General features: G+C 43.8%; 1 protein-coding gene across 1 annotated transcript in view; it reads right to left on the reverse strand.

Moving 5' to 3' along the window:
• The window catches only part of LOC126188809 (atrial natriuretic peptide receptor 1), a 783,072-nt gene that overhangs the window by 635,459 nt on the left and 121,855 nt on the right, over nucleotides 1–25,758 (reverse strand). Inside the window, exon 4 of the mRNA XM_049930422.1 lies at nucleotides 19,762–19,918. Within this exon, the coding sequence (XP_049786379.1) occupies nucleotides 19,762–19,918 (157 nt within the window). The remainder of the gene's footprint in view (nucleotides 1–19,761; nucleotides 19,919–25,758) is intronic.

Raw genomic sequence — 25,758 nt, forward strand, 5'->3', positions numbered from 1 at the left:
CCGTCGACCTGGGACCGGACCGCAGCGACGCACGGATGCACGCCAAGACCGTAGGATCCTACGCAGTGCCGTAGGGGACCGCACCGCCACTTCCCAGCAAATTAGGGACACTGTTGCTCCTGGGGCATCGGCGAGGACCATTCGCAACCGTCTCCATGAAGCTGGGCTACGGTCCCGCACACCGTTAGGCCGTCTTCCGCTCACGCCCCAACATCGTGCAGCCCGCCTCCAGTGGTGTCGCGACAGGCGTGAATGGAGGGACGAATGGAGACGTGTCGTCTTCAGCGATGAGAGTCGCTTCTGCCTTGGTGCCAATGATGGTCGTATGCGTGTTTGGCGCCGTGCAGGTGAGCGCCACAATCAGGACTGCATACGACCGAGGCACACAGGGCCAACACCCGGCATCATAGTGTGGGGAGCGATCTCCTACACTGGCCGTACACCACTGGTGATCGTCGAGGGGACACTGAATAGTGCACGGTACATCCAAACCGTCATCGAACCCATCGTTCTACCATTCCTAGACCGGCAAGTGAACTTGCTGTTCCAACAGGACAATGCACGTCCGCATGTATCCCGTGCCACCCAACGTGCTCTAGAAGGTGTAAGTCAACTACCCTGGCCAGCAAGATCTCCGGATCTGTCCCCCATTGAGCATGTTTGGGACTGGATGAAGCGTCGTCTCACGCGGTCTGCACGTCCAGCACGAACGCTGGTCCAACTGAGGCGCCAGGTGGAAATGGCATGGCAAGCCGTTCCACAGGACTACATCCAGCATCTCTACGATCGTCTCCATGGGAGAATAGCAGCCTGCATTGCTGCGAAAGGTAGATATACACTGTACTAGTGCCGACATTGTGCATGCTGTGTTGCCTGTGTCTATGTGCCTGTGGTTCTGTCAGTGTGATCATGTGATGTATCTGACCCCAGGAATGTGTCAATAAAGTTTCCCCTTCCTGGGACAATGAATTCACGGTGTTCTTATTTCAATTTCCAGGAGTGTATGTATCCTTTCGCTGTGTAGGTCTCTCAACTTATCAGTAATATGCACTGCTACACTTTAAACTCTTCACTTTTCTGTACCATCTTTATATATGATTTGTCATTTTTAATTAAAAAGGAATAAAGCTAATGATTAAATATTTTAGTACAATCAACAAATATTCCTTTTGAATAATTAAAAACACGCAAATAATTCTCTTTATTTTATTACTTCAACTTTCTATATTTTATACTTGTCTGCAGAGTTGAATATTTGTACCACTTACAGCCCAACAGACTCCTGCACCCTCATCCTCTATCCTCTACCGCATGTGAGATGAAGGAGATGCAACATCAATTAAGAAAAGAAGTAGATGAAGAAATCTCCTCAAGAGGATTCCCAATTGTCATTCCTCCCATCACACTCCAAATCCCTGTTGAGATATTTCGCTGAAAATAAGAAAGTTCTACAGTAGCCCATCCTCCTCTCATGAGTTGGAAGTAATATATGTGTGTGTGGCAAGAGCAAGCCATTAAGGGTTATTATCGTCTGGGCAGCAGGTTAGATGTTGAAGTGTGGAAATTTTGAAATTATCTGAGGTATTTGTGGGAAGACTGTTATGTGGAGAGAAATATCAACTAACTGAAGTGGGTACACTTTAAGGTACCAGTGATGACAATATCTGAACTTACACCCCTGACAACCAGCCTATATATATATTCATGTAACATTTCAGTACAGGCAAATTCCATCTGAAAACTCTTCTAATACTTAATTTTACATTCCATGTGAACAATTTCCTTTTTTCAGAAATACTTGCCAGTATACATTTTACATCCTATGTAGTTTTGCCATCATGTGTTACTTTGCTCCCCAGACAGCAAAACCCATCTACTACTTCTTCTTTCCTAATCCAATTCTCTCACGACCAACTACTTCAATTAGACTACCCACAGGTAATAGAGCAAAGTACCCTTTAGTGCAGCTTTCTCCTGAATGACATGCCTAAGGCAAATGCATGACATCACAAGCCACACAACCATGGCATCATCATCAACATATGACAAGCGAGATCGATCTAACCTATGAGACCACTCACAATTCATGAAGATATACCACATGAATCTATGAGACCACTCACAATTCATGAAGATATACCACATTTCAAGGAACAATGGTGGCCATCAAAGCAAAATTGCTAGTTACATTTGCAGTAATTTAAATGGAATTAAAACAACTACCAATCATGTAGGCACAGAGCAGCCTTTATGATGCCACGCTCAAAGTATCTGAACAATGTGAAATTTGCACTGCAATCAAATACACTACTGGCCATTAAAATTGCTACACTAAGAAGAAATGCAGATGATAAACGGGTATTCATTGGACAAATATATTATGCTAGAACTGACATGTGATTACGTTTGCACGCAATTTGGGTGCATAGATCCTGAAAACCAGTACCCAGAACAACCACCTCTGACTTAATAACGGCCTTGATACGCCTGGGCATTGAGTCAAACAGGGCTTGGATGGCGTGTACCGGTACAGCTGCCCATGCAGCTTCAACACGATACCACAGTTCATCAAGAGTAGTGACTGGCGTATTGTGATGAGCCAGTTGCTCGGCCAACATTGACCAAACGTTTTCAATTGGTGAGAGATCTGGAGAATGTGCTGATCAGGGCAGCAGCCGAACATTTTCTGTATCCATAAAGGCCCAACAGGACCTGCAACATGCGGTAGTGCATTATCCTGCTGAAATGTGGGGTTTAGCAGGGATCGAATGAAGGGTAGAGCCACGGGTCGTAACACGTCTGAAATGCAACGTCCACTGTTCAAAGTGCCGTCAATGCGAACAAGAAGTGACCGAGACGTGCAACCGATGGCACCCCATACCATCGCCAGTATGGCGATGACGAATACGCGCTTCCAATGTGCGTTCACCGCGATGCCGCCAAACACGGATGCGACCATCATGATGCTGTAAACAGAACCTGGATTCATCCGAAAAAATGGCGTTTTGCCATTCGTGTACCCAGGTTCATCGTCGAGTACACCACCGCAGCCGCTCCTGTCTGTGATGCAGCGTCAAGGGTAACCGCAGCCACGGTCTCCGAGCTGGTAGTCCATGCTGCTGGAAACGTCGTCGAACTGTTCGTGCAGATGGTTGTCGTCTTGCTAACGTCCCCATCTGTTGACTCAGGGATCGAGACGTGGCTGGAAGATCCGTTACAGCCATGCGGATAAGGTGCCGTGCCTGTCATCTCGACTGCTAGTGATACGAGGCCGTTGGTATCCAGCACGGCGTTCCGTATTACCCCCCTGAACCAACCGATTCCATATTCTGCTAACAGTCATTGGATCTCGACCGACGCGAGCAGCAATGTCGCGATACGATGAACCGCAATCGCGATAGGCTACAGTCCGACCTTTATCAAAGTCGGAAACGTGATGGTACGCATTTCTCCTCCTTACAGAGGCATCACAAAGTTTCACAAGGCAACGCCGGTCAACTGCTGTTTGTGTATGAGAAATCGGTTGGAAACGTACCTCATGTTAGCACGTTGTAGGTGTCACCACCGGCGCCAACCTTGTGTGAATTCTCTAAAAAGCTAATCATTTGCATATCACAGCATTGTCTTCCTGTGGGTTAAATTTCGCTTGTGTAACACATCTTCGTGGTGTAGCAATTTTAATGGCCAGTAGTGTAGTACAGCGTACATAGTTTTAACTTTCCATAATGCTAATGGACGAATAGAAATCGAATTTCCGCTTTTTTTCTAGTTACAAACTTCCAAAATCAGAAACTATCAGGTCAACACACAGCAGTAAAACAAAGAACGGCAGCACTTGCACTAAATTCAACTGCAAGTAAGAACTGAACTGAATGACAAAACAACAACTGAACTCTAGTAAAGACCAACGGTGTACAATAGTTAGTCGTGATTGAAGAAGGGGTAGGCGATAGCCGATAGTGCTATTGGCATATCGATAGCTTAAATCTATCAATGGACTTGACTATCGATAGTGCATCTCCCTTTTTCATCGTATGGCTGAATATCAGAATATGTATCAGGGGCGATAAGAAAGTTTCCGTTCGAATGCCGTACATTCCAGAAATGTTATGCCACTAAGCCAGAAACGCCGTGGGCAGTGAGACAGTCATCCCACCGACGCACCAGGCTGAGCGTATCGGTTTGGTAGAATGCCGTGTCCTGCAGCGAGAGGAGGTTCGTAACTGCCTGCGGGTGATCGAGAGTCTGCCATTGGAGTTGGAGTAACTTCTTCGTCACGACGTTTGCGATATGGGGACGTGCATTGTTTTGAAGCTACCCCCCTTGCCACATCATTCCGCAACAGCAGTTTTCGACAGATAAGCTGCCTCATATGCATTCTTCATTCTCCGATGGATATCTCACCTGTGTTTGCTCTTCGGCGGACAAGAAAAGAATAACAGTGCGTTGTTCCATTTGGTAATAACGTCTCCACAGTTCACGTTTCCGCATTTACCGCACGCACGTCGGAAAAGACACAATGCCAGGCTAATCCCTTGCTCTCATGTCGGTGCTTCTATACCTGTATCGGATTCTCGCTGCGTTGCATGTATGCAGCAACGTCTTCAAGTGGAAACTTTTGATAGCCCCTTATATCTTTCAGTTTCACTACACGGCAACTAGGTCGCGTGTAATTTTATCCAGGCGATACGATGGAGGGGTTGTTCCGGAACCCCTGAAGACCCCCCCCCCTTGCCCCCCTCCCCACTTTGGGTACGTCATTGCTTACAGCAGTTGACACAGTCATTCCCAATCATCATGCCATCGACAGGCTTATAAAGTCACTGCTTTTCGTAGCTTAGGGCGCAGAGCAGGCGATGTGCCTCACTGGCGTCTTGACATCATTAAGAACGTAACAGCCGGCCGGGATGGCCGAGCGGTTCTAGGCGCTACAGTGTGCAACCGCACGACCGCTACGGTCGCAGGTTCGAATCCTGCGTGGGGCATGGATGTGTGTGATGTCCTTAGGTTAGTTAGGTTTAAGTAGTTCTAAGTTCTAGGGGACTGATGACTTCAGAAGTTAAGTCCCATAGTGCTCAAAGCCATTTGAACCATTTTTCAAGAACGTAACAGTCAGCACCGGCTACGGGTCAGATATTGTTAATAAACTACTGCACAAAGGTGATAAGAACAGAAGGAGTTAATTAAACGAAGAAAAGATGGAAGTGATCACTATGCCGCACTCTCAAACATTCTTGTAAAAGTTCGCTATCATATTTAAACTTCACGGTGTGAAAATAGCGCTCCGGACAAATAATCTGGTGAAATGAACCCTGAAGCATGATAACGGTAAAAACAAAAATAAGGTTGACAAATCGCGGGTTTATAAAATACACTGTGCTACCTGTGAAGCAAGGAAACTGCACAGACAGGAAGAACCGACACCCAGTCTATAAATCAGAAAAAAAGTCTGTTAAACCTTTATAATCTTGTTGATTTATCAAAACACAGCTGCTAATAATATTGTAGTAATGATTGTTCTGTTATGCCTGTTTGAAACTGTATAAATGCAGTTTCCGATTCTCCATACATTCTTCAGTGCCCTTGTACATATAGGTTGTCACTTAGCGTAGTACGTTTAACTTATGTAAAACGTACATGAACAACACCGGATTGCTAGAACTGGCCAAAGACATGATCATATGGTAGTAACGTGCATAAACAGTAATTGTCTTGGGCTCACAAGAGTTAATGGTGGTGGAGGGAGGCGACCAGAAAAGCAAGCATACAAGTAGTGCAACACACGGAAACAAGTAATGTAACATATACACTACAAAAAGTAGCAATGTGAGAACTGTATAGCACCTACAACTACAAATCCAGAATATGGGACTTAAAAGGGACATGTGAAAGTGGAAATCTGTATATATTTAAGGTCACAGAGCACACTGCAGCTAATCTGAAGACTTAAACAACATTTATACAGTCACAAAGAGACGTAACCTCCAAGGTTATTTGTGTAATTTCTTCAATCTATTTAGTAGTATCTCGTACCAAGGACAGTTCACTAGATCCATATGGTCCGATGGGACCACGGATTTTTAAAGGTAAATTTATAAATAAAAGGGACAAACAAGGTGAGGACGTTCCTCTTTTCAGTTATAGAATGAAATACGCTCGCATGTGTTGGAAGTCCGTGGTTAACATTGTATCACATTAACAATTCAGTCATCATAAACTCTTTGTAGCGGACGCGCTGGTACAAAGGAATATGCATTCCTTTACTCAGTCCGTAGAATTTAAGCGACGGGCACCGTGGAAACATTTTCCAATATAAACAACCTAGGAATCTTTTCAACGGGAACGGGAGAGCCGTAAAACATTCAGAGCATTTCAGGCGGAGGAGTGATTTATGAGGCTTTAAGGGAACGATATCCAAGGAAATTAAGAGCGCTTTTACGCGCACTCTGTTTACTTCGCGAAAAAAAGTCCGGTGTAGCTTCTACAGGTAGGCTTCAAACTTTTACGTCCCGGACCTCGTAAAATTCCGGGCTAATCTTACGGAAAATCCCAGATGTAAACAGTTATAAATAGGCGCCTTCCGTTAAGAAACGGAGAAGTTCTTTGAAAGTATAAGGGCATTACTTAAAGAAAATTATGATAAATGCATCGGCTGCATAGAGAAGGGGAAGTACACTCAATTTAGCACATACACAGACTGAATCTCTCTTTATGTTTGTTGCAACGGGACCCGTCACTAATTCATCAATAGATTTTGCTACTTCAGTTTAGTTGATGTGTATAGTAAGCTGAGACTCGTTTTCGACTTGAGTGCGCCATAACACGAAACTACAATGCACATCAGCGCATCTTAGGTAACAGAAACTAGGACGTTGTACTATGATTTTTCGTTTTGTAATGTATACAGTTCTACTTTTGTTAACATTTAAACGAAGTTACCAATTTTTGTAACACTTTGAGGTCTTATCACAATCTGACTAAATATCTGTGCAGCTATTTTCAGACAGTACTTCATTATAGATAACTGCATCATCTGAGAGAAGTCTGAGGTTACTACTCTTGTTATTGTCTGCAAGGTCATTAATGCAGAACGTCAGCAGGAAGGGTCCCAGCACACTTCCATGAAGTTATTTCTACATCTTTCGATGACTTTCCATCCCAAATAAGATGCGAGTCAACCCGTATGATCGTGCTTCCGGTAATAAGCGTATGTGTGGTACCGTTCAGAATTCAAGACTCAGTTATGCATCTGAGTGCCTTGATCGATGGCTTTCTGGGTGTCATGTAAGAAAAGCACGAGCTGGGTTGCACACGAAGTTGACTAAATTAGTTACGGTGACGACGTCATTTGCTTTAAGGCCTCGAATAACTGTTAAATACTGTCTTATGGGTTACGCAATAACGTTAGAACTCACGCTTTGTGGGTTCAAATAATCAAGAGAGCACACAGCCACGGCGTCTTCTGAACGGCGTTGTAACTGAAAGAGATAGCACTGTTTTCGCAGATGATTTCAGCCAACGCCACCCAGACGACCCACTCATTACTCATAGTGCGGTGGTGAAACCTCTCGTCAGATTCCGTAAAAATGGCTCTGTCACAAACAAACTGAAAGCTGAACGATTGAAAACTGCTACAGATGTAACAATATGAACATCAGCCGCTGTTTTGGCACCGCACTTCTCAGAAGACTGATGTCAGCCGCACGTGAATAATATTCAGTTCTCCTGGTGATACATACATTGTATGATCAAATGTATCGCACCCCCCCCCCCCCCCCCTGTATATAAGGCGGAACTGGCCACTAGATGTCACGAGAGGCTTAACCACCAGCAGTGGAGGAGGCGGGCGGGGCGGGGGGTGGAGTACTACTGTGTGTTGTCAGTGGAGGAGCAGTAGCGGCAGAGTAGGTCGATCAGGACAGCTCAGTGACTTCGAACGTGGGACAGTAATTGGATGTCACCTGAGTAACAGATCAGTCACTGACTTATAAGCCCTTATTAGGCTGTCTGAGTCGACTCTTGGTGATGTGATTGTAAGTGGAGTCGTGAATAAACAACCGCAGCTAAACCGAGATCAGGCGTATCTCATGTATTGACAGGTAGGGACCATCAGACACTGCGAAGGATGGTAGTCAAAAATTGCGTGAAATCAGAGGAACGAATGACTCCTGAGTTCCCCACTTAGCACATTGATCTGTGCGGAAGGAGTTAAAAGGAATGTGGTACGCCGGTCAACCAGTTCCTCACAAGTCACACACTTGTCTAGTGAGTGCTGGGCGACGCATGGGGTGGTGCACAGGCCGGTGCCACTGCAGGATGGGCGTCTGGGGGCGAGTGGTTCAGAGCGATGAATCACGCCACCCCTTCTAGCGATCCCATTGGATACGTTGGTCGCTGTACGAGGAGTCAATAATGAGTGGCAGATATAGTGTTTCAATAGTGGGATCATTCTACGTGATAACAATGTGGTTCTAGAGATGGGGCCCCTCCACGCCCGCACCAACGTGGTGACCAAACCAAAGGTTCTATTGTCACCTCCGTAAACATGTTAGTTATCTAGTAGGTGGATCACAGGATGCTGGGCTGTGATGTTGTCCGTGCGTCTGGGTAAGGCTACGCATTAACACGGTCCATCAGGTGATAGATAGTGGACGAAGCGCGAGTGAGGGTAGCGATTTCAAGAGCAGAGGGAAAAAAGGTGTCATGGCTCGTGCCGTGGGAAAAAAGCCTCTGCGACAGTGGGATGGGTAGTAAGAGCAGTGGTGGCTTACTAGCTGCGATAGCTCATGCAAGGTTGGATTTGTTAGTATAGGTATCATGCATCATTACCGTGACAGACGATAAGCTAAACCAACTAAAACCAATAACTCAATCAATAATTAAAATAAAAGCACACGTAAAGAATACTTATTTACAATAATAAATAAATAAAGAATATTTTTAATTAACTAACCAGTAATAATATATTAAACAGTGCACCCTGTCATAGAGTAGCCTATCTGAAGCAATGCTTTGTGGACAAAAACATTCCTGAAATGGAATGGCCTGCCTAGAGTCCCGACCTGAAACCAATGGAACACCTTTGGGGATGAATTAGAACGTCAGCTTCGCTCTAAGCCTCACTGTCCAGTATCACTATCGTCTCTGCTTTCGGCTCTTGGGGAAGAATGGGCTGCCATTCATCTGCAGACATCCAGGCACCTCACTGAGAGCGTCCCCAGCGGAATTCATCACAAAGATAAGCATCGGTACACCCCGTATTAATGTCCACCAACAGATGTCTGGATACTTCCTACACGTAGTGTAGGACGTACAGACTCGATGGTCTGGTCGACTCGTTATTCGGATATAAGTCAATTAAATTTAGATTGTGTAGACATGTGAAAGCTTTTTTATCAGCGGTGAAATTGGAAACATTACACACCTCAGGCAAAGGATAGTTGATGTTTGTGCTCGCGTTCCGATTCATGTTTTGCCTAAAGCCTATGACTCGATCAGTGGGCGAAGTGGACAACAACAGCCTTACAACATGCTGGACTGCGTCTCTTGTGCATACGGCATCATTTTGGGTTATCAATACTATTTGCCTTGTTCTGTACAAAATGCGACGTAAGTCGGTAATGGATAAAACTATCGAATGGTTTTTTATTATACTTTTCTGTGTACTTGATACATCACATGATCTCATTTCCACTTCAGAACTAAGTGTTAGATCCAGGACGGCGGCTTTCTGACGGGGGGCCATGTTGGTATCATAGTCTCCCAAGCGTTACTCCTCTACCACCTCATACTACTCGACTATAAATTTCAGTATATCCGTCTGTTTTAGTTTAAGAAAAGTGGTTCCACACCTTGGAAGCACACCATAGAAATTTCAGAACATTCAGAGCTGTGTAACATGGATACCCTGAAAGCGAAATGAGACATGATCGAAGCAAGAAGGACAGAAAAAACAGACTAGCAGAAACGAAGAGCATTCCTGGCCAAGACAAGGCTAGTGCTGTCAAATTAATTTTAGGAAGAAATTTCGGATAATATAGGCTTTGCTTCAGTCCGGAACCGCACAGCCGCTACGGTCACAGGTTCGAATCCTCCCTCGGGCCTGGATGTGTCCTTAGATTAGTTACGTTTATGTAGTTCTAAGTCTAGGGGACTGATGACCTCAGATGTTAAGTCCCATAGTCCTCAAAGCCATTTGAACCAAAATATACACTTTGAGTACAATTCTTCATGGTAATGAATCATGGACTGTGAGAAAATTGGAAAATAGGGAATGAAAGAATTTGAAATTTGAGATGTGGCGCAACAGGAAAATGTTGAAAATTAGGTGAACTGGTAAGATAAACAATGAGGAGAACCTCCTTAGAATGATGTGAAAAGGAGAAGGCCTATATGGAAAACACCGGCAAGAAGAAGAAACATGATTATACTATGTCTGTTAAGACATCAGGGAATAACTCCCATGGTATTAGAGGGAGCTGTACAGGGTGAAACCTATATAGGAGGACACAGATTGTTATACATTTAGCAAATAATTGAGGACATATTTTGCAAGTGCTATCTGAGATGAAGAGATTGACACAGGAGAGGAATTCGTGGCTATTCGCATCAAATCAGTCCGAAGACTACCTTCTTCTGTAGCACCAGATCTCAAATTTCAAATTCTTTGATTCTCTTATTTACCTATTTTCTCACAGTCAATGATTCATTACCAAGAAATATTGTACTCAAAGCGTATATAATCCGAAATTTCTTCCTAAAATTAGTTTGACACCACTAGCCTTTTCTTGGCCAGGAATGCTGTTTGCCTCTGCTAATGCCCTTTTTCTGTCGTTCTTGCTCCGTCGATCATGTCTCATTTTGCTTTCAAGGTATCAGAATTCCTTAACTCCACCTACTACTAAGTGATCACCAATTTTATATTACATTTATTACTAATTTCATTTCAGCTACTCCTTACTGCTTTCAGTTGACTCTCAGTCCATATTGTGTACTCATTAGACAGATCATACCATTCAACAGCTCCTGTAATTCCTCTTCACTTTATAATGAAACTGATCAGTGACACACTTTTATACTTAGTATAAAACTCGATACATTTAATAAAGTCAAAATGCGATGTAATAATATTTTTCAAAAACAAAATTTTTAATTTACGTTTAACCAGATAGTAAAATATGATTTAGTCATATTCAAATGTAAAAGCACGTAAAGAAATTTATTTCAGATTGCAGACTGGAGTACTAAATATGTGTCAAAATGTACTTCATAGTTGGAAAAAATCCGCAATTATTATTATTATTATTTACAATATTTTGTATGACTTTTAAGTTTTATAATGTCAATTACCAAAAGTACTAACTGCACATAAAATTGTCTTTGGTTGCATGGATTGATTAAAAACACTATCTTTATATAGCAATATACATCGCTGATCTCTTTGTCTTTGTCGCGCGTTTTAGGAAGTTTTTGTTGTTGTGAACGGCGTGTAGATTGCCAATGGCTGTTAAGGTGAACATTTTTATAGAAAATTCTATTATTCAATATTATGTGAGATATGCTATGTTCTTCAAAAAATTAATAAATGATAGAAATATTTAAGAGAAAGAAACTTTGTAAATAATCATTTTGTAATTAAGGCATGTCAAAATTAATGGTCCTGGATTTCTCCTCTGCAGATATGAAGTATTTTTCTAGATACACTATGCCAATGAAAAATTTCGAGAAAATCACAAGGAAGATACAAAGATAAGTTATTAAACCATTTTCATCTTCTACGAGATATTATGCCACGTAACCATAGCTGACTACTGTTTCTCAGTATACTGAGAATTATTTACGTAGACGACAGTAATATTCGCCATTGAGGTTTGCCGAACAGTTTTGAATATCACTTTTACACTGTTGTAAAAGAGCTGGTTACAACTTTCACTGAGAATAGAAATACGAGGTCTGTTCAAAAATTCCGGAACTTTGTCGACAGAATTTTTCTGCCCTTACCTTTTACTTATGGTGTACGGTCTCCTTCGATATCCTCTCTTCCACATTTGATACACCATACCCAACGCCGTTTCCACTTCCTGAAGCAGTCTTGGTATTCCTCTTGCTGGATTCCGTGAAGCGGCGCATGAGAATTTTCTTTTATGTCGTCTATCGATGCAAGTCTGCGTTCTTTCAACTGGATTTTAGGCTTTGGAAATAAAAATGCGTCTGCAGGGGCGAGGTCAGAAAAGTATAGAGGGTGAGGCAGCACACCAACAGGGATTAATGTTCGGGAGCGTTATCGTTATGCACGAGCCATGAATTGTCTCGCTCACATTTCAGCCCGTTTCCTTCTCACATTTTCTCGTCGCAACACGCCCCGACAGTACCATCGATTAACAGTTGGTCCCTGTGACACTAATTCGTGATGAACTAATCCTTCAAATTAAAGAAAATTATCAGCATGGCTTTGACATTTCATCTGACCTTTTTTTTGGTCTTGGAGAAACTTTTCCGACCAACTGTGAAGACTGGAACCTTAGTCTCAACCTCATAACTGCAGACCCACGTCTCTTCACCAGTTACGATTCTCTTAAGGAACATATCGTTCTCATTTGCGAGATGCTAAGGCTCGTCATAAATTGCGAGGTGAAGGTCTTTCTGGTCTTCCCTCATGAGCTGTGGGATGAACTTGGCGGCAAGACGATGCATTCCAAGATGCTGTGTCAGGATTTCATGACATGATCTGACTGAAATGTTACATTCTTCGGCAATCTCTCTGACTGTCAGTTTTCGATTGAGACGCACGATTTCGTTAACGTTTCTGTCATGAGTGTCGCCGGTAGACGTCGAAGGGCGTCCTGAAGGAGGGGGACCTCTAACTTCCGCCCGCCTATTTTTAAACTGTGTGAACCATTCGTAACGCCGAGTACAGCTCAAGCACTCATCACTGTAGGCTTCCTGCATCATTTGTTGTGCTCTGTAACGGTTTTCTTAAGTTTCACGCAAAATTTAGGGCTGAAGACTTGCTCCTCTCACTCTGCTATCTCAAAACTCGCATACTGAGCGATACAACGTTCTACTCAGTACATCACTGGACAGTAACTAATAGACATACAACAATGAAACTTCCGGCAGTTACATATTAAACAAAGGCGTGTGCAGGGATGCCCACCGCATATCGCTCCAACATACCATTGGCGTGAAATTACGAATGTTCCGGAATTTTTTGAAATGACCTCGTATTTCAGCGAATCTTATTAATGATATCCTTTCACTCTTGAACCTTTCTTTTATTTCCGTCATTGCCTCTTCGATGTATAGATTCTACAGTAAGTGAGAAATATTGCATACCTGCTCCCCTTTTTGATCGGAGCTCTCAGTTACTGGTCTCACATTTTTACTGTTCTCTCTTGGTTGTTGCACATATTTCATATTACCCGTCTATACCTTAACCCTATTTTTCTCTGAATTTTGAACATTTCAAACATTTTTTTTCTAGGTTAAATCCTGTCTTGATTTTTCTTATGTCTTGGTTCTATTACAAACCAACGTCATAAGTGCCCTTCTGATGCCTTTACCTTTCCGAAAGCGGGACTGATCGTCATCTTCAGTTTTCTTTAAGATTCTTCTGTGTATTCTGCCTCTTTGCAAGTTGGATACATGACCTCCTATGCTGCCTGTGTGATAGTTCTAGCACCTATCTCTCCCTGCTGTCTTTGGGATCCCGTATATGTCATGTTTCTCGAAAATTTTATGGTACGTCTCCAGTATTATCGATTCTACACACCAACTTCAACAGTCATTTGTTTGCCACCTCCCCCAGTTATTTTAGAAATTCCGAAGGGATTTTATTTAGCCTTTTGCCCTTATTTGGTCGCAAGTCTCCGTAATCCGTTTCAGGTCTTCCTAGTCTATATCAAATTCGGACTCTCCATGTTCATGTCGACTCCCATTCCTTCCTCTTTCACGTCATCCGATATTTCGCCCTCCTCGTAGAATCCTTCGATGTACTCTTTCCATCCATCTCCTCTCTTCTCTGTGTTTGCAAATGGTTCAAATGGCTCTGAGCTCTATGGGACTTAACATCTGTGGTCATCAGTCCCCTAGAACTTAGAATTACTTAAACCTAACTAACCTAAGGACATCTCACACATCGATGCCCGAGGTAGGATTCGAACCTGCGACCGTAGCGGTCACGCGGTTCCAGACTGAAGCGCCTAGAACCGCACGGCCACACCTGGTCTTTCAAGTGTCCCCACAGAAAGAAGTCACAGGGGTTCATGTTTGGCGAATAGGGAGGCCAATCCACGCCGCCTCCTGTATGTTTCGGATAGCCCAAAGCAATCACACGATCATCGAAATATTCATTCAGGAAATTAAAGACGTCGGCCGTGCGATGTGGCCGGGCACCATCTTGCATAAACCACGAGGTGTTCGCAGTGTCGTCTAAGGCAGTTTGTACCGCCACAAATTCACGAAGAATGTCCAGATAGCGTGATGCAGTAATCGTTTCGGATCTGAAAAATGGGCCAATGATTCCTTTGGAAGAAATGGCGGCCCAGACCAGTACTTTTTGAGGATGCAGGGACGATGGGACTGCAACATGGGGCTTTTTGGTTCCCCATATGCGCCAGTTCTGTTTATTGACGAAGCCGTCCAGGAAAAATAAGCTTCGTCAGTAAACAAAATGCAGACCACATGCATATCGCCGTCATCAATCCTGTGCACTATATCGTTAGCGAATGTCTCTCGTGCAGCAATGGTAGCGGCGCTGAGGGGTTGCCGCATTTGAATTTTGTATGGATAGAGGTGTAAACTCTGGCGCATGAGACGATACGTGGACGTTGGCGTCATTTGGACCGCAGCTGCAACACGGCGAACGGAAACCCGAGGCCGCTGTCGGATCACCTGCTGCACTACCTGCGCGTTGCCCTCTGTGGTTGCCTACGCGGTCGCCCTACCTTTCCAGCACATTCATCCGTCACGTTCCCAGTCCGTTGAAATTTTTCAAACAGATCCTTTATTGTATCGCTTTTCGGTCCTTTGGTTACATTAAACCTCCGTTGAAAACTTCGTCTTGTTGCAACAACACTGTGTTCTAGGTGGTGGAATTCCAACACCAGAAAAATCCTCTGTTCTAGGGAATAAACCATGTTGTCTACAGCACACTTGCACGTTGTGAACAGCACACGCTTACAGCAGAAAGACGACGTACAGAATGGCGCACCCACAGACTGCGTTGTCTTCTATATCTTTCACATCACTTGCAGCGCCATCTGTTGTTGAAAATTGTAACTACTGTAATTTCGAAAGTTTGTCTGCCTGAAAATGTACTGTTGTCCCAAGCATATTGCAACAAACGGTGTATTTCTATCGCTGCTCGTTTAGTTTTTACCGCCGTTTCAAATATACCGGTCATTTTTGAAACACCCTGTATGTTCGTCCAACTTTTGTTAAAGCTATTTTTAGATATGTCCATTGTTCTTCAACTGAACTGCGTACTGCAGTATTCATTATTGCAGTATCTACAGCCTTAGAGAACTTCAAATGCATCTCATCATTCCTCAATACTTCAGCATCCCACTTTCTTCCACATTCATTCTTCTGGACGATTACCTTAAGCTTCAGTCTATTCATCATCATTATTAAATTATTGTGATACCAGCCTGCATGTGTAAAACTAGCAAGCTTATTCAGAATATCAAGAGGTGATCACGTTCTAATGTACGAAATATTGAAGATAAACTTTTATTTATCTATCTCATGTTGCCCGCATCTCGTGGTCGTGCGGTAGCGTTCTCGCTTCCCACGCCCGGGTTCCCGGGTTCGATTCCCGGCGGGGTCAGGGATTTTCTCTGCCTCGTGATGGCTGGGTGTTGTGTGCTGTCCTTAGGTTAGTTAGGTTTAAGTAGTTCTAAGTTCTAGGGGACTTATGACCACAGCAGCTGAGTCCCATGGTGCTCAGAGCCATTATCTCATGTTGAAAACAAATAAATCCATACAACTTTTGTTGACAAATGTGCATAATGACAAGTCGTGTGGTCATAATCTTCAGATCTAGCAGACTGATCCATTAGATCGCAACATCCGATGAGTGGTGAATGTACATTATCATTCCTTTGTAGTCTCGAAGAAGACAGTCAGTGTCGATATGTTGAATTGACTGTAAGGATCCACCATAGACACAATCCTCAGAACGAGCCCATCTCTACATCTGCCTTGCTCGTTATAATCCGGTTCATGATCCTTCACTGATAACTGGGGGGATCGAATCCTTGTATTCAGATAGAAAGGTTCGCAATTAGATGTTTGTTGACCATTGATGACTGCTCCCACTGCATGTTATAAGAATGGTTGACACTGAAAGAATCACTACAGTGTCCTTCATTATAAGTACCTAGAAATGAAGGAGATTTTTAATATCTTCATCATGTCAGGAGCTATCGTGAGAGATATACACTGTGACGATTAACAGTTGAAGGTAACAATAGTCGGGAAGTGTGGAGGAGGAAGAATAATAATAATATCGGATTTTAAACAAAGGAAGAAAGCAGTTTCCAGCTGCATTCAATGATTATTGTCAAACGATGATGGACAACTGCAAATTACCGTGTGGACTGACTACATCCGATAACGTATAGGCAGTATTCTTCACTTTTTGATCATCGTACCGCATCGGGTGTATATGGAATTTGTCCACAGTGTCCAGCTTAACGGGATCATGTAATGCCGTTAGTGATCGTCTCTAGGATGAGGACGTTAGGCTGGAAGGACCACCTTAATGATATTCCAGAAGTTGAGGCTGTGCGAGGGATCCCCTACCCTCCTTATATTGTCATCAAATGCAGAACATAAATATTACTCTCTCATGCGCTCGTGGTAGAAATCTATACTTTCCAATAACAACACACATACTTCAAGAAAGAAAGGTACCGATTTGCACTAACAGAAAAGTTTTCCAATTAAACTTGTGAACACTGCAAAGTAATACCCAGACAGCACAGATGTGCTACCACGCTGCATGCAATTTCCGTTAATTTACCGCTTCACTGATCTTGCCGTAGTTGCTGACTTCAGGTCGAAACTGGTTTGATGCAGTTCTCAGATTAGTCCAGCCTGTGTAAAAAGCTTCTTCCCTGAAAAAAAAAAGAAAAGAAAAAAATACTGCAACCTATAGCCATTGGAACCTGCTCACTGTGGTCAATCCTTCGTCTCCTAAAATTCTGTCCACACACTTCCTTTAATTACCAAACTCACTATCCTTTGCTGCTTCGGAATGTGTCCTATTAACCGAATTCATTTTTAAGTCAAATTGTGCAATGTATTTCTTTTCTTCAGAATTCGATTCACCACCTCTTCATCAGATATCCAGTCTACTTATTACAATATTTCTCTTTTGCAGGAAACGCTGTTCTTGGTATTGCCAGCCTGTATTTTACATCTTCTCCACTTCGGCCATCTTCTGTTATTTTACAACTAAACAGCTAAAGTCATTACATTTAGTGTCTCAATCCATTGCTATTTCTCTTAGCGTCGCCTGATTTAATTCTCCTACACTTCGTTATCATTGACACAGATCAAAAAAAGTTTTGCATCACCCCAGTTCCCAGAACTCCTGAAGATAGACGTTGACTGTGGATATTGTATCACAGACACAGTCCCTTTGACTGTTCCGAGACGTCTTTAAACTGGTCCAAAAATGTAAACAACCATGCATGAGTAGCGCCCATTAGACGGAGGAGGTCCGACAGCCGATTCCACCAGGAAGGAGGTACACGGCTCGTGTTGTCTGTAGTTCAACCATGCCTAGACAATACCGCGGTTCGATCGCGTCAGCATTGTTACTATACGTGGCTCTCAACAAGGGAAGTGTCCAGGCGTGTTGGAGTGAACCAAAGCGATGTTGTTCGGACATGAAGGAGATACAGCGAGACAGGACTGTCGATGAAATGCCTCACTCAGGCCGCCAAAGGGCTACTACTGCAGTGAATGACCGCTACCTTCGGATTATGGCTGGGAGGAACCTTGACAGCAATGACACCATGTTGAATAATGCCACAGGACGTCGTATTACGACTCAAACTGTGTGCAATAGGGTGCATAATGCGCAACTTCGTCCATGGCCGACGTCCATGGCAAGGTCCATCTTTGCAACCACGACACCATGCAGCGCGGTACAGATGGGCCCAACAACATGCCGAATGGACCGATCAGGACTTGCCTCACGTTATCTTTACCGATGAGTGTCGCATTTGTCTTCAACCAGACACTCGTCGGAGACGTGTTTGGAGGCAAGCCGGTCAGGTTGAACGCCTTAGACACACTGTCCAGTGAGTGCAGCAAGGTGGGTGTTACCTGTTGTTTTGGGGTCGTATTATATGCGGCCAACGTACGCCGCTGGTGATCATGGAAGGCGCCGTAATGGCTGTACGATACGTGAATGCCATCCTCCGTCAGGTAGTACAACCATATCGACAGTATAGTGGCGAGGCATTCGTCTTAATGGACGACAATTCGCATTTCCATCGTGCACATCTTGTGAATGAGTTTCTTCAAGATAACAACATCGCTCGACTAGAGTGATCAACATGTTCTCCAGAAATGAACGCTATCGAACATGTCGGGAATAGATTGAAAAGGGCTGTTTATGAACGACGTGACTCACTAACCACTCTGAGGGATCTACGGCGAATCGCCGTTGAGGAGTGGGACAATCTGGACCAACAGTGCCTCGACGAGCTTGTGGATAGTACGCCACGACGGATACACGCATGCATCAATGCAAGAGGACGTGCTACTGGGTATTAGAGGTACCGGTGTGTACAGCAATCTGGACCATCACGTCTGAAGGCCTCGCTGTATGGTGGTACAAAATGCAATGTCTGGTTTTCATGAGCAATAAAATGGGCGGAAATGGTGTTTATGTTGATCTCTATTTCAATTTTCTGTACAAGTTCAAAAATGGTTCAAATGGCTCTGAGCACTATGGGACTCAACATCTTAGGTCATAAGTCCCCTAGAACTTAGAACTACTTAAACTTAACTAACCTAAGGACATCACACACCCCCATGCCCGAGCCAGGATTCGAAGCTACGACCGTAGCAGTCCCGCGGTTCTGGACTGCAGCGCCAGAACCGCACGGCCACCGCGGCCGGCTCTATACAAGTTCCGGAACTCTCGGGACCGAGGTGATCCAAAACTTTTTTTGATGTGTATTACTTTCGCCGATGTTCTTCTCTTGACTTCCTTTTAATACGGTATCCATTCCGTTCAAGTTATCTTCAGAATTCTTTGCCGTGACTGACAGAATTTCAGAGTCATCGGCAAACTTTAAGGCTTTCGTTTCTTCTCCGTGAATTGGAATACGCTTTTTAAATTTCTCTTCAGTTTCCTTTACTACTTTCTTTACATACAGAATGAATGACACTTAGTCATTACCCTGTCTCACTCCCTTACCAACTACTCCCTCGATTTCATGTCTTTCTACTTTTATATCTAGAGTAAAAGAAGTAGATGACATTTCGCTCCCTGTAGCTAATCCCTGGCGATTTTGATCACAAGTGATACTAACAAAACCTGGGCAAATGAACGAATGAAATTCCATCAGCCTTGTTCCGTCTTGTTGATATCTTGTGTGAATGTGCAATATGACAAAACAAGCAGGAACAGTAACTGTTTTAGTCCACATTAACTTTTCGATGAAATGGAAGGTGCATTGATAATACTCTTGAGAGAGAGAATTGATTCTTTGGCACTTCACAGAACAGGACGCTTACCCACGGTGAGCGAGAAGAGGTCGGACCGGTCGAGCAGCAGGGCGACGTGGCGCCAGCCGAACTGGCGGAAGATGCTGGCGAACACCAGCTTCAGCCGGCACTGGCAGTACGACATGCGCGTCAGCGTCGAGTACTGCGTCTTCTCCCGGAAGATGCCCTGCAACAGCCCAGCGCCGGCGCGTTGCTTACGCACACTGCCTGCTGCTCAAAAAACACACAATACACACTGCATAAAAGAAACTATTAAATATGAAGTGCATCGTTGTTGTTACTGCATCAACTGGACACTGGCTTGGTGCACCTCTACACGCCAGTATACCCGCGGAAACCTCTTCACATCTGCCTGACTACAGCAATGTGCGTTCCCTTCGACCCGATTTCTGAAGTCAAGGCTTGGAAATCCTCTACAAATACAACACAAAAATCTCATTGCTGACTGATGTGTTGGCAAATGTGCCAACACCTTGTAGATAGAGGAGGCCGAAATGCACGCTATCTGACGCAGACGGGCGTGAATTCTGGAACAGGATACGTAATTAATGCTATAAAGAAAAGTACGTATCTAAGTTAATACTCAACTTTTAATTCCATCATTGTGGTACATCGCTCTTGGTTATACAAGTGAGACTCTCTCCAGATATGGTTAATGGCGCCTTGCTAGGTCGTAGTCATGGACTTAGCTGAAGGCTATTCTAACTGTCTCTCGGCAAATGAGAGAAAGGCTTCGTCAGTGTAGTCGCTAGCAAAGTCGTCGTACAACTGGGGCGAGTGCTAGTCCGTCTTTCTAGACCTGCCGTGTGGTGGCGCTCGGTCTGCGATTACTGACAGTGGCGACACGCGGGTCCGACATGTACTAATGGACCGCGGCCGATTTAAAGCTACCACCTAGCAAGTGTGGTGTCTGGCGGTGACACCACACTGACAATTTTGGGTATTAGCCAGTTTCATGAACCTTGTAATATGGGATCTCCAACGGACTTAGGAGAGCTTCAAACTCTGGCACTTTCTTGTGACTGCTTCGGCAGCTGATCACAGCCATTTTGAGAGTGGCATCCAGGGAAAGGGAAAGTGTTATTTGTTTCGCTCTTACACTTCCTCCTGCCTTTCCATAACGTCAAGGAATTATTATAAGACCAAGGTCGGTGTTTGTGAAACTATCACGTTGTCCTGGAAAACTTTTTACATCTCAAATGGCGAAATTAAGTATTCGCTGCATTTGCATTTAGAGCTGCGCTTTACGAGTAACCATCAGGTGCATGGCAAAGTGTACTTTTGTGCTGTGCAGGGTGTCTTAAATTTGTGTGGTAAAAACTGCACAGATAGTAGTGCATTCTAAAAAGATAACATGGAGATAATTTTTTTTGAGTCATCAGTCATATGACTGGTTTGATGCGGCACACCAAAAATTCCTCTCCTGCGCCAACCTCTTCATCTCTGAGCAGCACTTACAAGCTACGTCCAAAATTATTTGTTTGGTGTCATCCTGTACGGCTTTTATCCTCTGCAGCTCCCTCTAGTACCATGGAAGTTATTTCCTGATGTCCTGCCATCCTGTCCCTTCTTTTTGTCAGTGTTTTCTATACATTCCTTTCCTCGCCTATTCTGTCGAGAACCTTACCAGACCACATATTTTTCAACATTCAACATTCATCACTTTGAAATGGTTCGAATCTCTTCTGTTCCGGAATCCGAACAGTCCGTGTTTAATTACTATACAATGCTGTGCTCCAGACGTACATTCTCAGAAATTCCTTCCCCAAATTAAGACGTCTCTTGGCCAAGAATGCCCTTTTCGCCAGTGATGGTCTGCTTTTTATGTTCTCCTTGCTCGACCCGTCATAGGCTATTTTGCTGTCTAGGTATTATTTCATCTACTCCATGATCACAAACCTGATGTTAGGTTGCCCACCATACTCATTTCTGTTACTTCTTATCACTTTCATGTTTCTCCGTCTTACCCTCAATCCATATTCAGTACTCATTAGACTGCTCATTCCAATCACCAGATCCTGTAATTTTTCTTCACTTTCACTGAGGATGACAATGTCATCAGCGAATCTTATCATTCATATCCTTTCAACTTGAATTTTACTTCTATTCTTAAACTTTCTTTTATTTCCAAAATTGCTTCTTCGATGTACAGATTAAACAGTAGGAACGAAAGAACGTCCCTGTCTTACACCTTTTTAATCCGAACGCTCCGTTCTTGGTCTTCCACTCTTTTTGTTCCGTCTTGGGTTTTGTGGGCTCACATTACCCGTCTCTCCCTATAGCTTACCCCTATTTTTCTACGAATTTCGAACATTTAGCACCACTTGACGTTGTTAAACGTCCAGGTCGACAAATCCTATGAACCTGTTTTGATTTTCCTTTACTCTTGGTTCCGTTATGAACCACAACGTCAGATTTGCCTCCCTGGTGTCTTTACCTTTCAGAAAGCCGTACTGATCGTCATCCCAAAACATCGACCGTTTTCTTTTCCGTTCTTCTGTAACTTGTTCTTGTCAGAAACTTGGATGTATGAGTTTTGAAGCTGATTGTGCAATAATTTTTGCACTTATCAGCTCTTGGAGTCTTCGGAACTGTGTGGAAAGTCTGGTGCGCTATCGCCCGTATCATACAGTCTACACACCAACGTGAATTGTCGTTTTCTTGCCACTTAATCGAATGATCGAAGAAATTCTGATGGAATGTTATCTATGCCTTCCGCCTTTTTTGACCTTAAGTCTTCCAAAACTCTTTTAAGTTCTAATTGTAATACTGAATCCCTTACCTCCTCTATATCGACCCCTGTTTCTTTTTCTATCACGTCATCAGACAGGTCTTCCCCTTCATAAGGGCCTTCAATGTATTCATTCCACCTATCCGCTCTCTACTCTGCATTTAACAGCGGAACTCCCATTGTACTCTTAACATTAACACCCTTGCTTTTAATTTCACAGATTGCTTTGACCTTTCTATATGCCGAGTCAGTGCATCCGACAGTCATTTCCTTTTCGATTTCCTCACATTTTTCATGTATCCATTTCGCCTTAGATTTCCTGCACTTCCGATTTATTCCATTCCTAAGTGATGTGTATTTTTTTATTCCTGAATTTCCTTGAACCGTTTTGTACTTCCTTCTTTCATAGATCAACTGAAGTACTTCTTCTGTTATTCTTGGTTTCTTCGCAGTTGCCTTCCTTGTATCTCTGGTTTTCTTCCAAAATTCTGAGAGTGCCACTTTTAGAATACAATAGCAGAATGTATAAATCGGTAAGACAGTTGCTGCTATTTACTCGGTAACAGTTTGGGAAGGGGAAATATATATATACGCGATGTAATATGCGTTACACAAGATATGGATATCCCAATATTCGGATTTCCAGCAAAATGGTGGTATGCGAGAGTCGTTCATGTTCCAGTACGGCACCCGGAGAGACTTCCAATTCAAAGGCGCGATCTTCAGTGGGAAACGATCAGCGACAACCCTCAAAGATGTATGCTGATCCACAAAACGTACCCAAGAAAGGACAGCGTCGTCAAAGCCGCGTAGGTTGAGGAATTTGCATTTGTTCTCATTTCCTCGCACACCTGCAGTCAACTACCACTTGTAACGAGGGGCCTCCCTCGATTCGAAGAAGGAAGAGCATTTGTCCCTTTTGTAGAGAAAATACACCAATCCCAACATACCCTCTACGATTCACTTTGAATCTCCTGCACTGTATGAAATATTTCCCCCTTCAAGTTTAGCTATATATTGGGGAAGAGGGAGAACTCACACGGAGCTAAATCTTCTGAGTGTTGCGAATGGTGAACATGTGTCATATAGTTTTCAGTCAAAATTCCATTTATAATGAAGGTCGTATGCTGCTGTGGACTCTCATGATGTCAAGTGATTCGTACATCACTTCTGTGGATATTTTCTGTTCATGCCTTCTATCCAATCTCTTAGAATAACTCAATGGAATTCTTTATCGATGATCTAACCAGAAGTGACGAAGTTTATATAAACAATCGCGTCAAAATCGAAAAACAGATTTAACAAGGGCTTAATGTAAGTCTTTAGTTATGGAGCTTTTATGGCCGAGGTGAAGAAGCACTCTTCCGTTGCCACGATTGCTACTTACTTCGAGGGTCATAGCTGTAAAGTCAACTTTCTTCAGTGAAGAGAACCTTTGAAAGAAATCTGAATCGTCTTGAAACAGTTGTTTAAGTACCTTAGAGTTTCGATAAGACGTTGCTTATGTTCGTCTTGAAGCAGTCGTAGTATTGGTATGTGCTAATACTTTTAAACGTGCCAGTGGTTTATTCCCAGGTTGTAGCAGATGTCTTGAATCGTTTGCCTACTATGTTTCAGAATTAGATCCCTCACTTTATGAATATTTCCTGGTTTGATTCAAGTCGCCAGCTGATCGGAATGACTGTCATCATCTGTCGATCTTAGCCTGTCTTTCAAACGCTTATATTGAACGTAAGACCGTGTGTGACATAAAGTCTTGTCTTCAAAAGGCTGCTTTAATATTTGATCGTTATTGCAACGGGTTTTCTCAAGTTTAAAATAAAGCAGACACACTAGTTTTTAAGGTCAACCATCGTAATACCGAAAGCTCATGGAAATCATAAACTCGCCAACAACCAACTTAATTACGCAGCTCGCAGCCACTTCACACCCTGGTTCAAGAAAGACGAACTGGTAGATACGTAGCGGCATTAACCATATACGTTCAAAATTAAGTTTTCGGAAACTTCTGAATACCACTTCGTCTCATACACTGCGTGGGGAGGGGGCATTTCCCACAAGGCCACCGTTATCTACAACCCAACAGTACCACACACGAGCGTTCAGTATAATGGCGACCTGGCCATTCAAACTGGGTTCATCCGACGAGACAGTGGTTCTGTGAATGGAAGCGGGTTTATGTTCTCCGGAGCGACGCAGCCGTGCTCTCAAGGGACAGCTCTGTGGCACAGTTCTGTGCTCGGTGCCCGGGCTTGCAGCAGAGCAGGCGCCAGATGAAAGGGCCGGCTCGCCCGCCGCCGCCTCCCGTGTCCCAGCTCCCTGCGGCCACTCCTGTAATTGCCACTGCCGGCGTCCGGCGCCTCTGGCCGGCAGTTCTGGCGGCCAGACCACCCAATCACCTACCCCCCCCCCCTCCCCCACACACACACAGCACTCACTGCGGCGGCCAGCGTTCCAGAAGCTGCACGGCCGATTACGCCATATAAATGAATTAAGCGTGGGCGCCGGATCACTAAACTAATGCGTCCATTTAGAGTAACGGAGAAGGGCAACCGCTCTCGCAGAGGTAATTAGTAGCTCAACCGCGGCCGGTCTCAATTACCAGATAGCGCCGCCACCTCAGGGATGCGATTAAAGTGGTATCAGGTACCCAACGGATGTCCAAGTTGTTGTTACTGTTGTTGTTGTTATCTCCATCGCAACTGCAAGTTACTGGAACAATAACTGCCTGGCCTAACTAGCAGCACAATTCATTCACAAAGTGACCTATCCTCTTTTTGAAGTCTAAACAACGTCCAGTGTTGTCGCTTATGTGATCCGGCAAATGTGCGACTTGACGCGATTCCTGCCACCCTCGGTAAAGTAAACGTCTTACTGGCGGACCCAAATCGACACCCTATTGTTTTATGCTTGTGAAAGTCCATTTTAAATATATGCAGCCACATTGTCACCACAACATGAAGCTGATTAATCGCAAATTCAGTTCTGTCGATATCCGATTTCGTACAGTAGAGGACTGGTTCCACGGCTTGCTCGTTCCCTCGATCTCAGACTTTGCTTAATGTCTGTGAGATCACTCAAATCAGTAGATCTATGTAACAGACACTTCTAATGCAGCGACGCTTCATCTACGACTAATGGAAACCTGCGGAGCTATTGAACACCACCCGAGAGTGTTTGAAAGTGCGCGGTGGAAGTAAGAGTCAGCACAGGCAAGCAGATCGTATTTTGAAAATTCTGAATTTCACTAGATACCCAAAAAATTTCGGGTGCAT

This window comes from Schistocerca cancellata, chromosome 5 (assembly GCF_023864275.1).
Source record: "Schistocerca cancellata isolate TAMUIC-IGC-003103 chromosome 5, iqSchCanc2.1, whole genome shotgun sequence".
In the NCBI taxonomy this organism is placed as follows: domain Eukaryota; kingdom Metazoa; phylum Arthropoda; class Insecta; order Orthoptera; family Acrididae; genus Schistocerca; species Schistocerca cancellata.